Source organism: Homarus americanus, unplaced genomic scaffold (genome assembly GCF_018991925.1).
Source record: "Homarus americanus isolate GMGI-L3 unplaced genomic scaffold, GMGI_Hamer_2.0 scaffold39417, whole genome shotgun sequence".
Lineage (NCBI taxonomy): Eukaryota > Metazoa > Arthropoda > Malacostraca > Decapoda > Nephropidae > Homarus > Homarus americanus.
Window position 1 is genome coordinate 3064 of NW_024729014.1, and position 18430 is coordinate 21493.

The 18430-nt window shown below is 36.8% G+C and overlaps 1 protein-coding gene and 1 long non-coding RNA gene across 2 annotated transcripts; both read left to right on the forward strand.

Moving 5' to 3' along the window:
• Positions 1-393: 393 nt before the first annotated feature.
• Positions 394-14331, forward strand: LOC121866284 (mediator of RNA polymerase II transcription subunit 27-like; the record flags this gene model as incomplete). The annotated part of the gene is given in 6 exon segments (XM_042365902.1): positions 394-533; positions 3045-3070; positions 3073-3137; positions 9194-9301; positions 9853-9972; positions 14180-14331. Coding segments are annotated over 6 exon segments (594 nt in total), but the record flags the coding sequence as incomplete, so codon positions are not given.
• A 1663-nt stretch (positions 14332-15994) lies between these two features.
• LOC121866285 lies at positions 15995-17733 on the forward strand. Its single transcript, XR_006088951.1, has 2 exons — positions 15995-16402; positions 17228-17733. It is a non-coding gene; the product is annotated as an uncharacterized LOC121866285 (long non-coding RNA).
• Positions 17734-18430: the final 697 nt, after the last annotated feature.

Here is an 18430-nt window from a genome sequence, read left to right on the forward strand (position 1 = left end):
TCCCTGATGGGAAGTCATAACATACACAGCATGGCAGCAGTCACACGTCTCAGAATCAGCAGGGTGACTGCCTGGTTGAACTGTGTCATGTCGGCCAGAGGATGGGTTGACTGTACATAAAATGTGCGTTATTGTATTTTGCAATATGCTTTTATAAGCTTTAATGTTTATCATAGCAATTTTTGTTAACTTTTGATGTATGCCCAGCCAGGAATGCATACCATTGTTTCTAATGGGAATGTGAGTTTTGCATACAGTACAGTATTGCAATTTCACACATCTTAAGAGTTTTCAAGAACAGAAGCCTTGTGATAAATGAGGATTACTTGCAGTACTGTATTTGTATATTTAATTGTTTGTTTATTCTTTCATTCAATTGTTTGATGTATCGTATATACCCAACAGGTACATTGTTACTCCACCATAATGCACTCACTCTTTTCTGGAAACAATCTCAAGAGATCATCGATATCATTACCATATTCTGCTAAGAGGAGACGACCTGCTTCATTAAACCACAATGTACCTCAACAGTAAGTCTTTAATTTTCTCTCTTTGTGAGATTTTTTTTGTCTTTGCAATTTGGTCCTTCAGAAATTACTTAAAAGGTTAATGACAGTAATGCAAGAGCTGTTATACACTGGTCCCTTACTTATCATAGGGATACATCCCTGAAAATTGGCATGCAAAGCATAATTGTGCAAAACCAGGCCAATTTTACTGATATTGTAAGTATTGGTGAGGTTTTGCATAGAGGTAGGCTGAGATGGTTCTAGTATGTGGAGTGAATGATGGAGACCAGTTGGTTCAAGAAATGGTTGGGTTTGAATGTGGATGGATGAAGAGCTAGGAATAAGCTTTGGTCCGAGACTGAGGGTTAATTTTCCAGTCACTGAAGGCAGTACAGTAGTCCCTCACCAACTGTAGGGGTTAGGTTCCTGAAAAACCCCATGGCTGCGGATAACACTCGTCAAGGCCTAAGTTGCCTGTTCCTTCACTAAACAAGACCTGTGTTGTACATTTAATTAAATTTGAGTACTGTACTTATAAAATCATTTAATCTAAATTAAATACTGTAGTAATATAAATTTTACAATACATCTCCTTGGAGATGGCACATTGCTATAAAATAAGAAAAATGAAGAGCATGGGTGTGTATGTGTATGAAGTGAACATGTGTGTGTGGACTTGGCAGATTGTCAAGTTAGACTGTCCCTGTAGCTACCACCCCCTACCAGCCTAAGCTGTGTTATTGTTATTTTTCAACTCGTATTTTCATGTAGACATACGTAATTTTATTCATTTTTTAACACTGTTACAGGAACACTCAATCATTCATACAGACTGTGTAAAAAAAAAAAGTGGTTATCATAAGGTTATAAACATAAAGAAAATAAACATTTCTTATGTCCACAGGAGTTAAGTGTTGAATCATGGGATGGGTGTAGTGTTATAGGGATCTCTGCCTCTCCATACCAGGCTAAGCTGTGAGCCGCATTATTGTTCTTTTTCAACTTGTAGTTTATTAAAAAAAATTATATGTTTATTTTTTATTTTTTTACTGTTACATGTACACAATCGTTCATTCAGAATGTGAAAAAAATTAATGAAGGAAATGATTATTACTGTATAAGGTCAAAAACATAAAGAGGTAAACCATTTCTTACATCCGTAGGAGTTAGCTGACTATCGTGGGAGGAAGAGGGGGAAGCGCTCTCTTGTGCCCTTAGAGAAATGGTTGCCAAATGACAATGCAGTATTTTTCATTTATTAGTCCAGGTATTTTTTCATTCCTCACATTTATGGAAGATTACATTAGATCGCAGAGGGATAAAGATGCCACACTAATCCACGGATACTCGACATTCAATGCCGTGGTTGGTGAAATGGTATACCGGTACAGAGTAAAAACCGAGGATACCCGGCATCGACGGATGAGAAATCTGAGGTTGGCGAGGGTCTAATGTACAGTATATAGTACCTCGAATTCTTGGTCATTTTCTTCTGAGCTGGCCAAGGGTCTTGCTTCAGGTCTTTGTGATGACAGCTTTGAGGGTACCATTCATCATTTGGACTAAATTTGTTGGTTATAGGATTGATTTTAATTTATTTTATTTTATTTTTTTAACCCTTTCACAAATCGGGGTTTGCTTGTACAGTACTTGGAAAACTTATTTTTTTTATTTATTTTAGCTCTTTTTGCCATTTTCATACATTAAGGAGAAAATATAAATCAGTAACCAGTATTTTAAGAAATTTTTATCACAATTTATCACCTGTATTGCTCAGATTGGCTGTTCTTATTGGATTTCTGCATTTTTTATGGTGATTTGTCTTTCGAGTGAAGGGCTTTACTGAACAAGTAATGCATTATACACTACAGTGATGTGTGGAACTCTGGGCAGTACAGTAACAATGACGGATCATCTTTGATTTGAGAGGAATATTTCCTTGTCAACTGACTGCTTTGGAATCTTCCCAGTAGATTATGAAACAGGATTGAAGCTTGAAATTACATTTTCTGGCTGTGAAGGAGTAAAGTGATCTGGAATTCCTCTCTCTGTACCCTGGTTGTTTCTCCCATTGGCAGGAAAAATTCAAGTTTTATTGTATGATTCCTAAGTCTGTGTTAATTAGGGTACAATTCAAGCAAAGGAATTTAAGATTTATAATAGTGTTCTTGTTGACCTCCAGCTTTGAAAGCAACTACCAGGATGGAGCAGGAGTTCACTTTAGAACCCTTGTCTGAATGATCAAGTGACTGCGAAGAGCATTTTCACTGATCTGATTTGTTCTATATCCCCACTTGAGAATGCAAATGGCTCTTTGGTTAAGGCAGTCTGTACTAGGGGTTGTTTTGGACTCTTTCCCTTGTCCATAAAATAGGGTTTCCTGTGAGATACTTTTTTCTAATCTAATTAGTATGAAGCAATTTAAGCTGGCACTTGTTGTGTGGTATTTAATTGCCTACAAGTGTGAGAATAAAGATCACTGATTATATTTCATATAAAGCAAACACTTAATTTTATGCTTTGATATTGCAGGCAAGTTGACATGCTGATTCAAGGAGTTATCAGATGTTTCAAGACATGACTCTAAACATATCCCGACCCTTTGGTAACAATGCTGTAGTCCAGGTATGTTAATCCTTTCCATTCATGTAATTACTTATGTATAATTTAGGAGGCCAAAGTATTGTATTATCACATGTATCATAGTCTTTGCAGGAATCATCTATTGTAATTACCATGTATTTTTTACTGGATCATTTTCTGCCTTGTGGGTCTTGTGCAAGTGATATACCTAAAACATCATCTTGCTGTAGGATACTACAGTGGTCCCTCGATTAACGAACGGTTCGGTTAACGAATTACCTCCCATAAGAATCTTGAATTCGGTTAACGAACAAAAATTTGATTAACGAAATCCTTACGAACATCACGTTTTGTTGTGAGCATCAGCTGATGGGCTAGTCTGCCAATTCAGTAATCTGTCCTATGTTTAAATTCGTTTCCAATGGAGTAAATACCAGTAAAGTTGTGCACTTTAATATTTTTGCATGTTTTATATTAAAATTATTAGTCATTTTAACATTTATTAAACATATTGATAATATATGCAGTACAGGGAATTAGCTTGTTGTGCGGCCATAAGATGCGTGAATCAGCTACAAGGCGTCAGTTGGGCTTTGAAAACAGTGGAGAGAACATCTATTTTGTTGGTGTCTTGAATATTTTTGCATTTTTCATTGAAATTATTGGTCATTCTGAACTTTGGTTAACATATTGATAATATATAGCGCAGTGCAGTGTTGATTTAAAGAAAATGATCTTGAATTACACCAAGTGAACTTAAAATTTTAATGGTGAAATGACTGCATCAAGCATGGGTCCACTGAAAGGTGATTTCTCCTCCATCCCCACTTCCTTCTCTTCTCCCTTCTCCTCCACCCTCACTTCTAATTCCCATCATCATCATCATCAACCAGGAACCTTCTACATACACACCTCAAAGTAAGTGTACTTTACTGCACTTTTCTTTTTACTTTCTATGTACTTTTCGGTGAGCTGGAACCAATTACCCAATGTCCCATTGAAACAATGGATTCGGTTAACGAATGACCTTCTGGAACGAATTATGTTCATTAACCGATGGACTACTGTATATTCATGCAAATAAATATTACCGTGCAATGCAGGTGGATGTGTCAAGGACCAGTAAAGCATCTGATTAAAGATTCAACCCTTCTGTTTAGACTCACAGATTCAAACCCCTTCAGCCATAAATGAAAGTTTATGCTATGGCTTCCTGCAATTTCTGCCAAAAGAGTTTCTCCTGATTTTAGTGACTGGTACTGGCGACTTCATGTAAATCTTCTACCGAGACCAAGTGTTGTAATTATATTTTTTTATCCAGTTTAGATATTTATTTATTTACAATATATTTATACGTACCCAAGAATGTCTGTGGGTAGTTTTAAAGTTGCCAGCATTTTTGCGGCTGGGACAGGGAGCCATTCGTTCTAGAGACAGTAATTTCCTTTACCTATGATCTAAATATGTGTGTGTGTGTGTCTACACAGACACACACATATACAATATTACAGGTAAAAGAAATAACTGTCCTAAGGGCAAACTCATAAAGGGAATATACATTTTTTGTACACAAGAAAAATGTCACGCCCCCTCCCCCCCCCCAAACCGGTTCGCAAATGTTATTCACGGATTTGGCGATTCACGGCTATTTTGAGAACATAACCCCGCGAATTTTGGGGCCGCCTGTACATTTGAAATTACATTGAATTTTTTTAGTGTGGAAATCATATACAGTGATCCCTCGGTTAACGAGCGCCTCGGTTAACGAATTACCTTCCATAAGATTCTTAACTTCGGTTAACTAGCATTCCCTCGATTAACGAATTCCTTACGAGCGCCCCTCAACATGTTTTTGCTTGCACACTAGCTGTCGTATTAGTCCACCAATACAGTAATCGGTTCTAGGGCTTAAATTCCTTACTATTTTAGTAAATATCAAGAAGTTTGTACTATTCAATAATTTTAAAAGTCTTATAAATTTTTTTGTCATTTTAACAATTATTTAATATAATTAAAGTACAGGGAAACTAGTTTTTAGCGCGCCAAACAGCCTCTCAACACACCAAGCAGGCGTCAGTCTCTGTGTCTTTTCAGTGGAGGTAACATCTTGCTTCAACTTTAGGCAATTTTCGGTGAGCTGGAACCAATTACCCAAAAACCCATTGAAACAATGGTTTCGGTTAACGAATTTTTCGGTTAACGAGCAACCTTCTGGAACGAATTGAGCTCGTTAACCGAGGGACCACTGTACAGATGGCGTTACGTTCCTGAAAACCCCATCGCAGTTCAAAATATCGTAAATCAAGATTATTAAAACATGGGGTTCAATGGGATATGTTACCAGCCAGTCCGACACCCACACGTATCACCGAAAATAAAATTCCTACAATAATGATATTCATAAAACACAATTAAACAACACTTGTCCCCATCGAGGCTAAGGGGACTCTTGAATGGTGGAGTGGACACATCACTCTGACTCCCATACAACTTTACAGTGTCAAGCTTTACCTCCAGAGGCATGGTTTTCCTGGATGTCTTGGCCGTCTCAGACATTTTCAAAGTTACACTGCTCACTTCAGTCACAAAAACAGCGAACGATGATAACTTAGTACAATGATAGTGGCTGACACTGCTTGCATTATGTTCAGAACAACAGAGGCAAAGCACTTTACTTTCACAAAAAATAGCAAAAAATCACTTCACAGTCACCAAAACAGAGTACAATGTAAATGTTTATGATGTCCTCTCACTGTAAGTAAAAAAAAAAATACCGATGGCAAGTAACAATACCAATACTGACCGATAATCATTGAGCTACACGATAACCCATACGAAATTTGTAAATTATGACCACTAATTTTGGGATACAGCCCTTTAATTTGATCTTACGGAAATGGGATAAATGTTCAACATTTTCACCGCAAAAATTGCAATATAGAACAACAACAAAATTCACAGGCATAATCTGTATGGTGTGGGTTTCTTGGTGTTTGCTACCACCAAGTGTGAGTACATAGCCCACCCATGCCACTGAACTTGGTTTGTTTATATCTCCCAGCATGTACGCTTGATCTCATGACCCCATCCTCGGATTTAAGACTGTCCAGTTTATTACCTTTATTCAAGAGGAGTGGAAAGAGGCCATTAAGTGCAAGTGAAAGCAGTAGCGCTAAAAGAGCCCATAAAGGAATCATGTTGCAGATAAAACTTGAAGTTTTATGGAGGCTATGCAGGAAAAAACTTACCCAGATTGCAAAAGCATTAGAGCTTGTTACGTCTCCCACTAATAACTTTTGCACCATCGCACCTCACACAGCACTCATCGTTTGTGGTGAGTTACATTCAAATGTTTTGTATATTTATTATTTTAAAAAAATACTCCATGTACAGTGTGTTTAAAAACGTTTCTTTTCATATATAAGAGTGCTTTTATTACTTCTTTTTGCCCAAAAGTTTCTTTGGGAACACATCTCCAATTATATAATGGAAGTCAATGGGAAAGCGGAGTTCACTTTACGGTCAACTTTTCAAGGGTGCATCCCTTCTGTAAGTTGGGGGATTACTGTATCATAATATTTTGAAATTCTGTATGTCGGGGGATTACTGTATCATAATATTTTGAAATTTTACCTAATATTGTAATGGTCATGATAAGAGCTAACCGAAAAACCTTAAGGATTCATATTACGCTCAAACGTCCACAAAACCTTCTGAGTCCCCCAGTGGAAACGTCCCCCGTTTTCTCTGTTTCCCCCGTCTTTGTCTATGGGAGCTTGGAATATAATCCGCGGATTTAGTAGCAGACGCTGTATGCTGGGACCTGTTGCCATCCAACCCTTTGTAATCAATTTAATTTTGCTTTTGATAGCTGAGTCAGAGTAGAGTATTGCGCAGTTAGCTCAAGGGATAGATGGTATGTAGCTACCGACCGCATGGACCAGCAAGTTGAAGACATGGTCCAAGTAGAACTCGGTACCGATGAGGAAGATTGGGATAAACTTAAAGCAACCTTGCGGAAATTGTTTGTGAAACCAATCCCGCTGGAAGTTGCCCTAGTATTTATGGTGCTAAATGACTATAATAGTTGTGTTCTTGAGTATGTCCACCCAGTAGGGTTGGAAGTGTTATTGAATATGTCCACCCAGTAATGGTGTGAGTATGTTGAGACTGAGGGCCTAGTACTAGATTTCGTCTGTTAGTACAAACCCATTCTTTCTTCTAATTTCATATTCATGTTTAAATAAACTTTGTATTTGTATAATTGTGTCGATTATTTACCTACAGTATTTACCGTTATTTCTTCCCTATTGCTTGTTACTATCATTACACCTACCCACGAGCCTCCTATCGTCACGCTACCAATGGTGATAAGTATAAGAGTAAAAGGAATTGTTACTGGCACACAGAGGCCCTCATAAATGGTGGCAGTTCAAGCCCTCATAATATAATATGACATTTTTAATACAGGTTGTACCTCTCTAGTCCGGCAACCTCAGGACCTGACCGGTGCCGGACCATGGAAATTCACCCTTTTCCTGGATAGATAGTGACTTGTGCTTATGCCTGGAAGCACTAGCACCACTTTCTCTGCGTCATGGTCTCTTTGAAGACATATTGAAGGGTTAAATGTCGTATAGTAGCTTCTCAAATTTCGCGAGTTTTTTAATTCTTACCGTATTTTATTGGAACACAAAAAAATAAATAAATAAAAATTTTGACGGCGGAAACTTGAATTTTGACGGGTTTGAATGGCCCGCCAACGTGCAGACGACGTGCATAATCGTGTAAACAGCGTCATTTCTCTTATGTACAAAGATTCATTATTGTTTATTACTGAATGTCTTTTTTATTGAATTAATGTTTGTGTGCAAAATGAGCAATACAATTCATTAATAATACGTAGAAAATTAAAACACATGAGGAAATGACACAGCATTGTTTTCGTTGATTACAAAACCAGTGACTGACTGGTTCTACATATAAAACTGAAGAAATTAAGACCTTGGTTGTAGCTGTAGTAAAATTAATATGGTTGTTTAAAGTAATGTTATTTAATGTTAATAAATGGAACAATAGAAGTAGCTAACGATAATGGTAAAGAAAAAGAGAGATCGCATATGTAAGTGCGCATGCGCACACGTGAAAACATATCGTCATTACTTTACATAATATGAAAGCAACACTTATTTACTGTTCATATATATTTTAATTAATGTTTCTGAATTTGTTTTTATTGAATTAATGTACGTGTGCAAAATTAACAATACAATTTATTAATAATACGTGGAATATTAGAGGAGACGAGACGGCTGCCGGCATTGTTTATGTTAAAGCTTACGAAACCAGTAACTGATTGGTTCTACATATAAAACTGAAGAAAATAAGACCCTGAGTTTAGCTGTAGTAAAATTAATGTAAAAAATTAATATGGTTGCTTGAAGTACCTGTAATGTTATTTAATGTTAATAAATGGAACAATATAAGTAGCTAACCATTAATGGTAAAAAAAAAGTGAGTGCTCGTATGTAAGTGCGCACATGTGAAAATATATCGTCATTACTCTACATAAGAATATGAAAGCAACACTTATTTACTGCTCATATATATTGAAGGGTTAAATGTTGTCCTCTGTATAGACAAGCAGAGAGAGAGAGAGAGCAGCCGAACTGCTGGATGTAAACAAACCTTAATTTCCCGCGGCTTTTTTTTTTTAAGGGGATTAGCCCACCCGGGCATAGATCACTGACCCACATTGGGGCCTGAAGGGCAAAAATTTAATACTCCTGTAATAATAATAATAATTCAGATAAGGGAAAAAAAACAGAAAAAAAAAAAGCTGCCTATCTACCTATTGGACAAACTAAAATCGTTCCGGACCACAGAATGCCGGATTAGAGAGGTACAACCTGTATATATTTTGCAACAGAAAAAGATTGCGAATTATGGGTTTTTTACTGTACGGTGGGCCACCTTGACCAGACAGCCCATTTGGGGCAGTGTAGAAACAACTATTTTATTCTAATGAAATTATTTATAGCATCATATTTCAGTACCTGTACCTGCCATTACATGATGAAATCAAATTTTTATTGCAGGTGACTCTGGGTCGTGTGCTGAGGGCTGTGGTAACTTTCAAAGGAATATTGATTGAATGGGTTGTTGTGAGAGCATATAATGAACCATTACTTGATGAGGATGGAAAGGTGGGTTTGTCAAAATAAGTTGTTTTAAGTTTTTCTGACTTTTGAGATTTCATAGGAAAACTTAACTCATAAGACAGAATTACTCAAATAGTGAATTTATTATAGGTATTATTGGTATTACAGTATTGTATACAGTTTAAGTGATGTAAATTGTGCTGTTTTCTGTCCTGCCATCTGTGGCTGCATTTCTCTCACAACCTATCTTTGTATACAGTATACATACTGTGTTACGCCAAGTGTATACCTTGTATAAAAGTGCGATAAATCAGAACAGTTCATCCGAATATGCCATTAGTTGATGCTGAGTTAACCATCTTATCAATAAATTATATCTAAAAAAAAAAAAGCTGAAAATATTTTTGGTAAACCCCCAGTAATCAAAGGATGAATTGTACTGCACCTAGTTTATGAGAGGTTCATTAGAGGTAATGTATACAGTACTGTATATACAATACAGAAGTTTGTTGGAGTATCAGGATGTAATGCAGATGCAAAACATTTCACTCAAAATACTTGAAACTTTTATTATGACCAGATTTTGTTTTCCCCAGGTTGACTTGTACACACCATCCCAATACAAAGTGTTTCAGAAAGTGACCGACAATGCAAATGCTGCGATGTTGAACTTCTGTTCACCAGGATTTTCTGACTTGTCTATCCGCTCCTTCTTTGTAAGTACAGTACAGTACTTATTTGTGTAATGAATGGAAGCTCAGTGATTCTTGTTTTTAAAGTTTTTCATCAGTTCAGAGTGAGCTGACTCAGCATTACCATTACCACCTCCAACTCTGTTCAACGCAAAGGACTTCCACGTCCCAGTTGTCCTCCATCTCTCTCATCATGCTTTAAATCCATGTGGGTCTCGCTGTTCATCTTCTTTTGGCTCCTACAGGTGTCCACCTCATAGCTTCCCTTATTATTTTCTCTAGTTGAACACGAAGAATGTGCCCCAACCATCTACAGGTACAGTGGTCTCTCATCATCCACTCTTAAACGTATACCTGTAGTACATTTGCAATTTCCCGTATGGTTTCCTTTCTGACAAGATCCTGCCATCTTATTCACAGTATTCTCCCGAGTGTTTTACTTTTAAAATTCCAAAACTGACTATATAGTTTCATTGTTGTACTGTGTTTCTCTTCCATAAACCAAAACAGACCTCACCAATGATATGAACATTTTCATTTTGGTGTGGTTTGTCAATATTTGTGAGTTATAAGTACAGTCTCTCCTTGACTTACGGCATATTCAACTTATGACAACCCGGACATACGACGTCCCTGTCTCCTTCTCTGCTTCATCGAATTAATGTAGTCTCCATGCTTAATTAAAAAATTATTGAGGCCCCGTGTGCTTTCACCTGACTACATTAAAGGTAAGTGCCCAGTAACACTTTATTCATTTTTCATTATTGATTACTTTTACTGTACTGTATTTCATTTTAGAATTTCTGTATTATTTTCCCCTTTTCGACTTACGACCTGGTCGTCTGGACGGAACCCGTCGTAAGTCGAGGAGAGACTGTACAGTATTAGCCAACATACACATAACTTGGTTTGCTGTCTTCAGTCTCAAGCGATCAATTATTATTGAAAATAGGACCCAGGTACAGGAATATCCTGGTTGTTGCAAAGGATGCATTTCTAAAAGTCATTATGAATATTGAGACAATTTTCCCCATAAGAATCGGTGTAATAGAGGGGGGATGCGTTCCCAGCCGGCACCTTTCACAACATATTTTTTTATATACAGTACTGTACATTCCTCATTATCTGTGGCAATTAGGGACCAGGGTTGTGTGTATATTGTAGTACCAGTAAATATGAGGAATAAATAAAAATTATACTGATAAATAAAATTTTTAAATATACCTCCTTATCAGTCGGTAATACACTACACACAGGACACGGGAAACTGAAGCGCCTTAGATCCCCAAAGCTACTCCCTCCTCCTCCTCCTCCTCGCGTGATTTGCGCGCTAATTCCCGTGGACGTAAGGAATGTTTATTCCCTTATGTTTTTAACCTTATGATAATCATTTCTTTTATTTTTTTCCGCATTGTGTGTATGTAACAGAGTAAAAGAAAAAAATGTATATCTACCTGAAATTATGTTGAAAAATAAAAAAATATACAGCTCACAACTTGGTCTGGTAGGGGGAGGCTGAGATCCCCAATACCACACCCTCTTTTTCTTCTCATGATTTGCACACTAACCTCCCGTGGACGTAAGATATTTTTATTCTCTATGTTTTTGACCTTATGATGATCATTTATTTATTTATTTAATTATTTTTTCATGTTCTGTATGAAGAATTGTGTATGCATGTAAGAGTAAAATAAATGAATAAAATTTAATATTTGAGTTTAATTTTTTTTTTTTTTTTTTGAGAATCGGTTATTTTGCAAAATGACCGGCATACATATTGGTACTTTGTAAAATAACTTACAAACAGATAACCTAAACTAACCAAACCTTATGGTGGAATAAGGTTAGGTTAGGTTTGGATGGCTATTGTACCTTGATGCACAATTAAATGGTCCTGTTGTTTTTGTTTTCTTTTAACTTTGGACTGTGCGCTGTCCTAACCATAAGGTTAGGTTAGTTTAGGTAGTCTGTTTGTAAGTTATTTTACAAAATTACCAATATGCATGCTGGCCATTTTGCTAAGTAACTGATTCTGCAAAAAACTTAAGAGAAATATCAATAATAGGTTTTTTAACACTTAATTTAGTAGAAGAGATGGCTGGGCACACGGGGATGGGGGGTTGGTTCCGAGGCAGAGGGCAGATTATTGGCCCTCACCTGTATCACTATCCACCACAGAGGCTTGCAGGGCCTCTTTGTCAAACCCCTCAAAGTCCATATCCTCACTATCACTGACTTGGGCCGGCTGTGGTGGGTGGCGGGTGAAGAACTCGGTAATGTTTTGTTGACTGGGCAACCTTGCGCGTACCCTGCCCGCGCCGCTTCCCGCGTAAATGATGGAATGACCCGTGTAAATAAAAATTGTCGGTCTGGCAAGGTGCCGCGTAAATGACCAAACGCGTAAACCAAATCCACTTAAATCGAGACTATACTGTATACCCAAAATTACGAATTGAAAAATATCTACTGTAATTGAGAGGTGATATTGTGTCCTATGTACAGTTTTGTATACGGTATAATGTACTGTATTGTAAATGTGTATACTGTACTGTACACAAAACTGGGCAAACCTTACAAGAGGTGTCTGACACTACAACATTAAAGTGTGTCACATTAGCCAGATGGCCAATATGGGGAAGTGCAAACAGTTTGGCTGGCACTGCACTTTGACTACTAAGTCTTTGGTACATTAGCAGACTGGTTGACTGGCACTGCACTTGATCGCATTCACTTTTCTGAACTTTAGGGATTGGTACCAACTACATTTGGGTGGATTGGGGTTGTCCTGGATGCAAATCTTCAATATGAGCAGGCAGGATTTAGGAGAGCAAAGGGCTGCAGTGATCAAATCTTTGTACTTAATCATGATACAGCAGAATGTGGAATACAGGTTGGACCCCGCTAATCTGGGACCCGATAGTCCGGCAGCTTCAATGGTTCGGGATGGTATCATAGCTCACTTCTAGTGGCTGTTGCCACTATTTTATCTTTAAATACTTATAATTTACCCCTAAATATGCCTCTTAAGAGACCAGCAAGCAGTGGAAGTTTTTGAAATGCAATAAAACGTAAGCATGTGACATTAACTATTTTAGAAAAGATTTCTATACTGAAGAAATTTGACAGTAATAGTACATTTAATGCATTATTTTGCCTTTTTTAACCTCGGCTTCGGTGGTTTGGAATTTTTGCAAATCTGGAACCAGTCTGGTCCCAAGCTTCCCGGATTAGCGAGGTCCAACCTGTACTGTATAGAAAACCAATCCCTGTTATTGTTTTCATCAATTTTGAGAAGACTCTAAACAGCATGCATCAATCAGCACTCTGGAGAACTCTATGAAATAATGGATTACCAGAGAAATGCAGTATGGCATATTAATAGGTGTAGTAGATGATGTATTAATGTTGATGGTCAACTCTCACCTGAATCTTGTGTGGAGAGTGGTATGCTGCAGGGAAATGTTTTGTCCCTTCTTCTGTTTGCTGTGCTCTTCAGTTTTGTTGTGAGATGAATGGTGATAAAAGAAAGGGGGAACAGATGGGTAGAAAACAAGTACTGTACCTCGCAGATTTGTACCACTGTACTGTATGGAGACAATGTGGTACAGTATTGTGAATGGGAGTTCACAAAACATATAGGTGATAGTGAACAGGCTATAGGAGAAGGGAAAAGGATTGGTCTGACTGTCTTGTACTGTACAGTAAATGACAAAACCATCTTCCCAGTTTGGGATGAAAGTATCAAGGATTACTCGAGCCTTCTGACACGCTCTATCCCTCTGGGAACTTTTGAACAGTTAGTGGGCCTGGAAAGGACTAATCCTGAGTTTCCAGATTATCCCTGTTGTCCATTTATCATGACTGAACTATATCATTTAAAAGCATACCCCACTTATTTGCAAAGCAATTTAGAAATAAATAATATCTGGAGATGGCATGTTGCTTTAAAATAAGAAAAATGAAATGCATGGGTGTGTATGTGTATGAAGTGAACAAATGTGTGGACTTGGCATGTTACCAAGTTAGACAGTCCTCTTACCAGGCCAAGCTGTGTTACTGTACTCCCAAATAATTGGGTACAATTGTATTATAGAATGTACAAAAAAAAATTCTCATACTGTATATTGAAGATTACCTTTTGTAATAAGTGCATTAAAATCAGTTCAGAAAGACTGAAGCGATTACCATATGTAAAAATTTATTCAATGATTGAATTTTTTCTCCTTGACAGACCTGGCTGCATAGTTTTGTTTCTCTCTTCACTGATGTGTGCAAGAGGTGTAGTAATCATCTTCATAACCACATGCCCCCAACATGGAGAGAATTTCGGACATTAGACCCCGTTCATGAAGAATGTAAAGCATGAGCAGAGCATTAATTTTTTTTTGTTAAACATTTGTCGTGAGATAGTGTGGAGGCAAGTGTATAATGATATGCTAAGAATATAAGAATGTAATATTCATTTTAATATCAAGTTTCTTTTGTATCATACTTGAATCATTCGCAAAATGGAGTTTTGTAACTATAGACTTTAGACAGTTTATCAGATATCACGGCCTATAAGGCGGCGGGGTGCATAAGACGCCCCCCCCCAAATTTCCATTTAAAAAGTAGCTTTTGAGCTCTATTTGCTGTATAAGACCAGTACCCCAAATGTGACACTTACCCACTGACTCAGTAGTCCTTTACCAACCATCCTTGATTTTTTAAAATAAGGCCAATTCACTTCAAGTAATGTCATCAAATTATACCCGCTGGTGGAGTGTAAACACTAGTGACGTCACTGAAGCGTGGTGGGAGTGTTCCCTCGTCTCGGTGGTGTGGCTGTGTTCCGACTATTTATACAACATGTGATTCAACAGCAACCACCGTATTCTAATTGTGGTGTTTCATTAGGATTTGAGTGAAAAAGGTTACCAGTATGTACTTACTACAGACATTTATTACACACACACACACATATATATATATATATATATATATATATATATATATATATATATATATATATATATATATATATATATATATATATATATATATATATATATATATATATATATATATATATATATATATATATATATATATATATATATATATGTACTGAATATACTATGTACAAAAAATGAATGTTCAATGAATTATTTATGGTGCATTAGGGTACTGGCCACTTCAGACACAAAGATGGGCTATAAATAGCCTTGTTATCTACCGTACCCCTACATCTCACCCTGAGCCAGAGGGAAGCTTCTTGGTAAATAACATTTGTTTGCTTATTTTCCATTTACTTGAAATAGATTTACCGAATTATTTATTTATTTATTTATAATATACTGTAATATATTAAACACACTGTAATTATTTTCTTTAATTTATAAACTTGTTTTGCGACAAAGGAATGTTCTCCAGTAGTGTTTCATTAGGATTTGAGTGAAAAAATACATGCATTTCTACACAATTGTTCTCTTACTTTTGACAACACACAACATACATACAGTATATTGTTTCTCACTTTTGATTTTTGTTTCTAATTTTTGTATTTATTTATAGTTGGTTATTTAAAATAAGGCCAATTCACTTCAAGTAATGTCATCAAATGTTACCAGCTGGTGTAGTGTAAACACTAGTGATGTCACTTGAGCCGCCTGTAATTAACCGTGGGTCACTTTTTTCCTCTTTCTTGTCTCCTCACTGGCAAATGGGGGCGTGGGGAGGGGTGTATGATGATAGCTGTGTTTATTATAGGGGTATAAATCTCTTTTACGGTATGTTAGACAGGTTTATAATACATTTTTATTATTTTAATATACCGGTAATCTTAATTTGAATCCAGCTTGCCAAACATAAGTTTCAGTATAAAATAATTAGTGGTAAGACCTTGTGAGTGGCTTACGATGTTTTCATCACCACTCTTGACACACTAAACCACAATATTTAAGAGGTAAGAATTTTAAACTTGGTGGTTTAGACGACCCCCTAACTTTGGGCAGATTTTTTTAATGTTCAAATTTCGTCTTATAGGCCGTGATATACTGCATAGATTTAATAGATTTGCATTCGTATGAATTTTATCACATTTCTGTTTAGATTGTAATACAAATATTATTCAAAGAAAAAATAAAGTTACCAATACCTATTAGCTTTTATTTGAAATTAGGGGAGAAGTTAAAACTAAGAAATACAGTAAATGTGTTTCATATACAGTAAGTCCACGTTTAACGTTGCAATTGACAATGTTGTTTCGTTATAACGTCGATACTCTTTAGATACCCCTGATTCGGAAAACGTCCCGCCAATTCAGTATAACGCCATGGACTACTTTGTATGGCGCATCACCCAGTCAGCGGGAGGAGGAACCACCCTCCGGCTCTCAGTGACTCGCCACCCTCCTCCTCTCCCACCCTCTTCCTCTCCACTCCCCACCACACACTTGCTTCATATACGCCAATCAGTGAGTACAATACAAAATGAAATAGTTTATTTACCTTTTTGGATGTATAATATAAACTATTTTCTATAAAAATTTCATTGACTTCATATATGCTTAATGTATTTTATGGGGTAAAGTGGTCCTCTCCCCCACCTAGTCAATCTCCGCAACCAGGACCTTCTTCCTCATCAGAATAAAGTGAGTATCCTAATTGGGATATGTAAATTAACATTTTACCTTCCGGTAAATGTTCCTAATATTGGAAAATATTCCAAATAGTTTATAATCATATTCTGGACCTAAGCTAGCGGAGCCTTATACACAAAGTCACCTCCCTCTCCACCTCCTGCTCGTGTATTCAAAGCTAGGCGTCGCATTCTGGATTGAACAAAATGCTGTTTTTTTCTAAACAAGTTTTTGTGATATAGTCCAGAATGTGACGTCGACAACCCACCCAACTCCACCCCTCGAGAGTTGACTTTTGTTTACTGCTCGCTCTAAGGCAAGAGATGACGGTGGCAGTGCATGTGATGGAGGGGGTTTTGAGAATTGCAATTAAATGCCAGGTAGCGACGTGTCCTAATATTACGTATTTAAGTAATTATTAGATGTTTTAATTGCCTGTATGTTGGCCTGGCGAGTTAATGCTAGGCATTTACTTACCTAGGTATAAAGCTAGACGTCGCATTATGGATTGAACAAAAATACTATTTTCTATAAAAATTTCATTGAATTTATATATGCGTAATGTATTTTGTGGGGTAAAGGGAGGCTGGGGAACATAACTCCCATATTTTATCTATTTCTTCTGGGGAAAATTGATTCCGTTAACGTCATGGTTTTCAGGAACGGAACCACCACTTTAAGCGAGGACTTACAGTACTGTACTGTGCATATATATTCAGCCTTCAACTCCTTCACTACATGGATGCCACTTAGAATATGTTATTTGGCTAGCACCAGATGATTTTATTCAGCACAGAGAGGAACCTTCACACAAGGGGTTGGTACATAGACTATCTCCACTAATCTCTTCATTATGGGAAGGCCACTTAAGATATTTAATTTTGCCAGAGCCAGACAATTTTATTCAGCTTAAGGGGTTAATTTTTTTGGTTTAACAGAATCTTATGAAATTACCAGCTAGTGTACCTTATGAATAAAGAAAATAGTGCACAATAATACAGATATAAAAGACAAATTAAGAGAGTAAGGGTATACTGTATGGTGTGAGATGGATGTATCTGAGAGCAGCTGGCAGTTTGTCAATGTATCATGACACTGTATACCTCACTGTGGACATGTATATCACACAAATGTTCCATCACCAATAAATGAAAGTTTAAACAACATTATTCAATTTTTATACTGTACAGTGGAAGGTTTGCTGTTACTGGTATATTACACTGACATTTGTGCACAAAAACTCTTGTAACTTGGTTGAGCAGGGGACATTCCAAAACCAACTTCAAGTACTTTGGTTGGATAAAGGTGAGACAGCATCCAGCATAGATTTGTTTTGAATCATTGGTATTGTAGACACCTATACTTTGTTTTGGAAACCTTTCCAGTGGTAGTGTATTCAAAATCAAATTTTGCACTGGTACTGACTATGCTCAATGAATATGGGGGCATGAAGATCTGTCAACACACAATTATGGAGGTTTCAAAACTCTGCTGGTGAATATTCCTTTGAAATAAATATATAATACTGTACTTCAATGAATATACAATTTAGTGATCTTTCAAGTGAATTACAACATGGTGAATACCAATACATTTTAGATAAATAGACATAACTAATGTATTCTATTTAGTAGGTACAGTACTGTAGTAGGCAGCTATCAAACAGGGAGGCACTACTGCCTGGGAAGATATTGGAAGCATAATGTGTTGTCTCATGGTAGACCCTGCTGCCATATGGCATCAAAAAAATTGTGACCAAGTCCCAGGTTACTGATCTGCCTTTCTTCCTCATTTACATACAATTGCAGGGTCTCAATTGTGTGTCTTAGTTTGACAATACAACATAAATACTGCATATCGTTT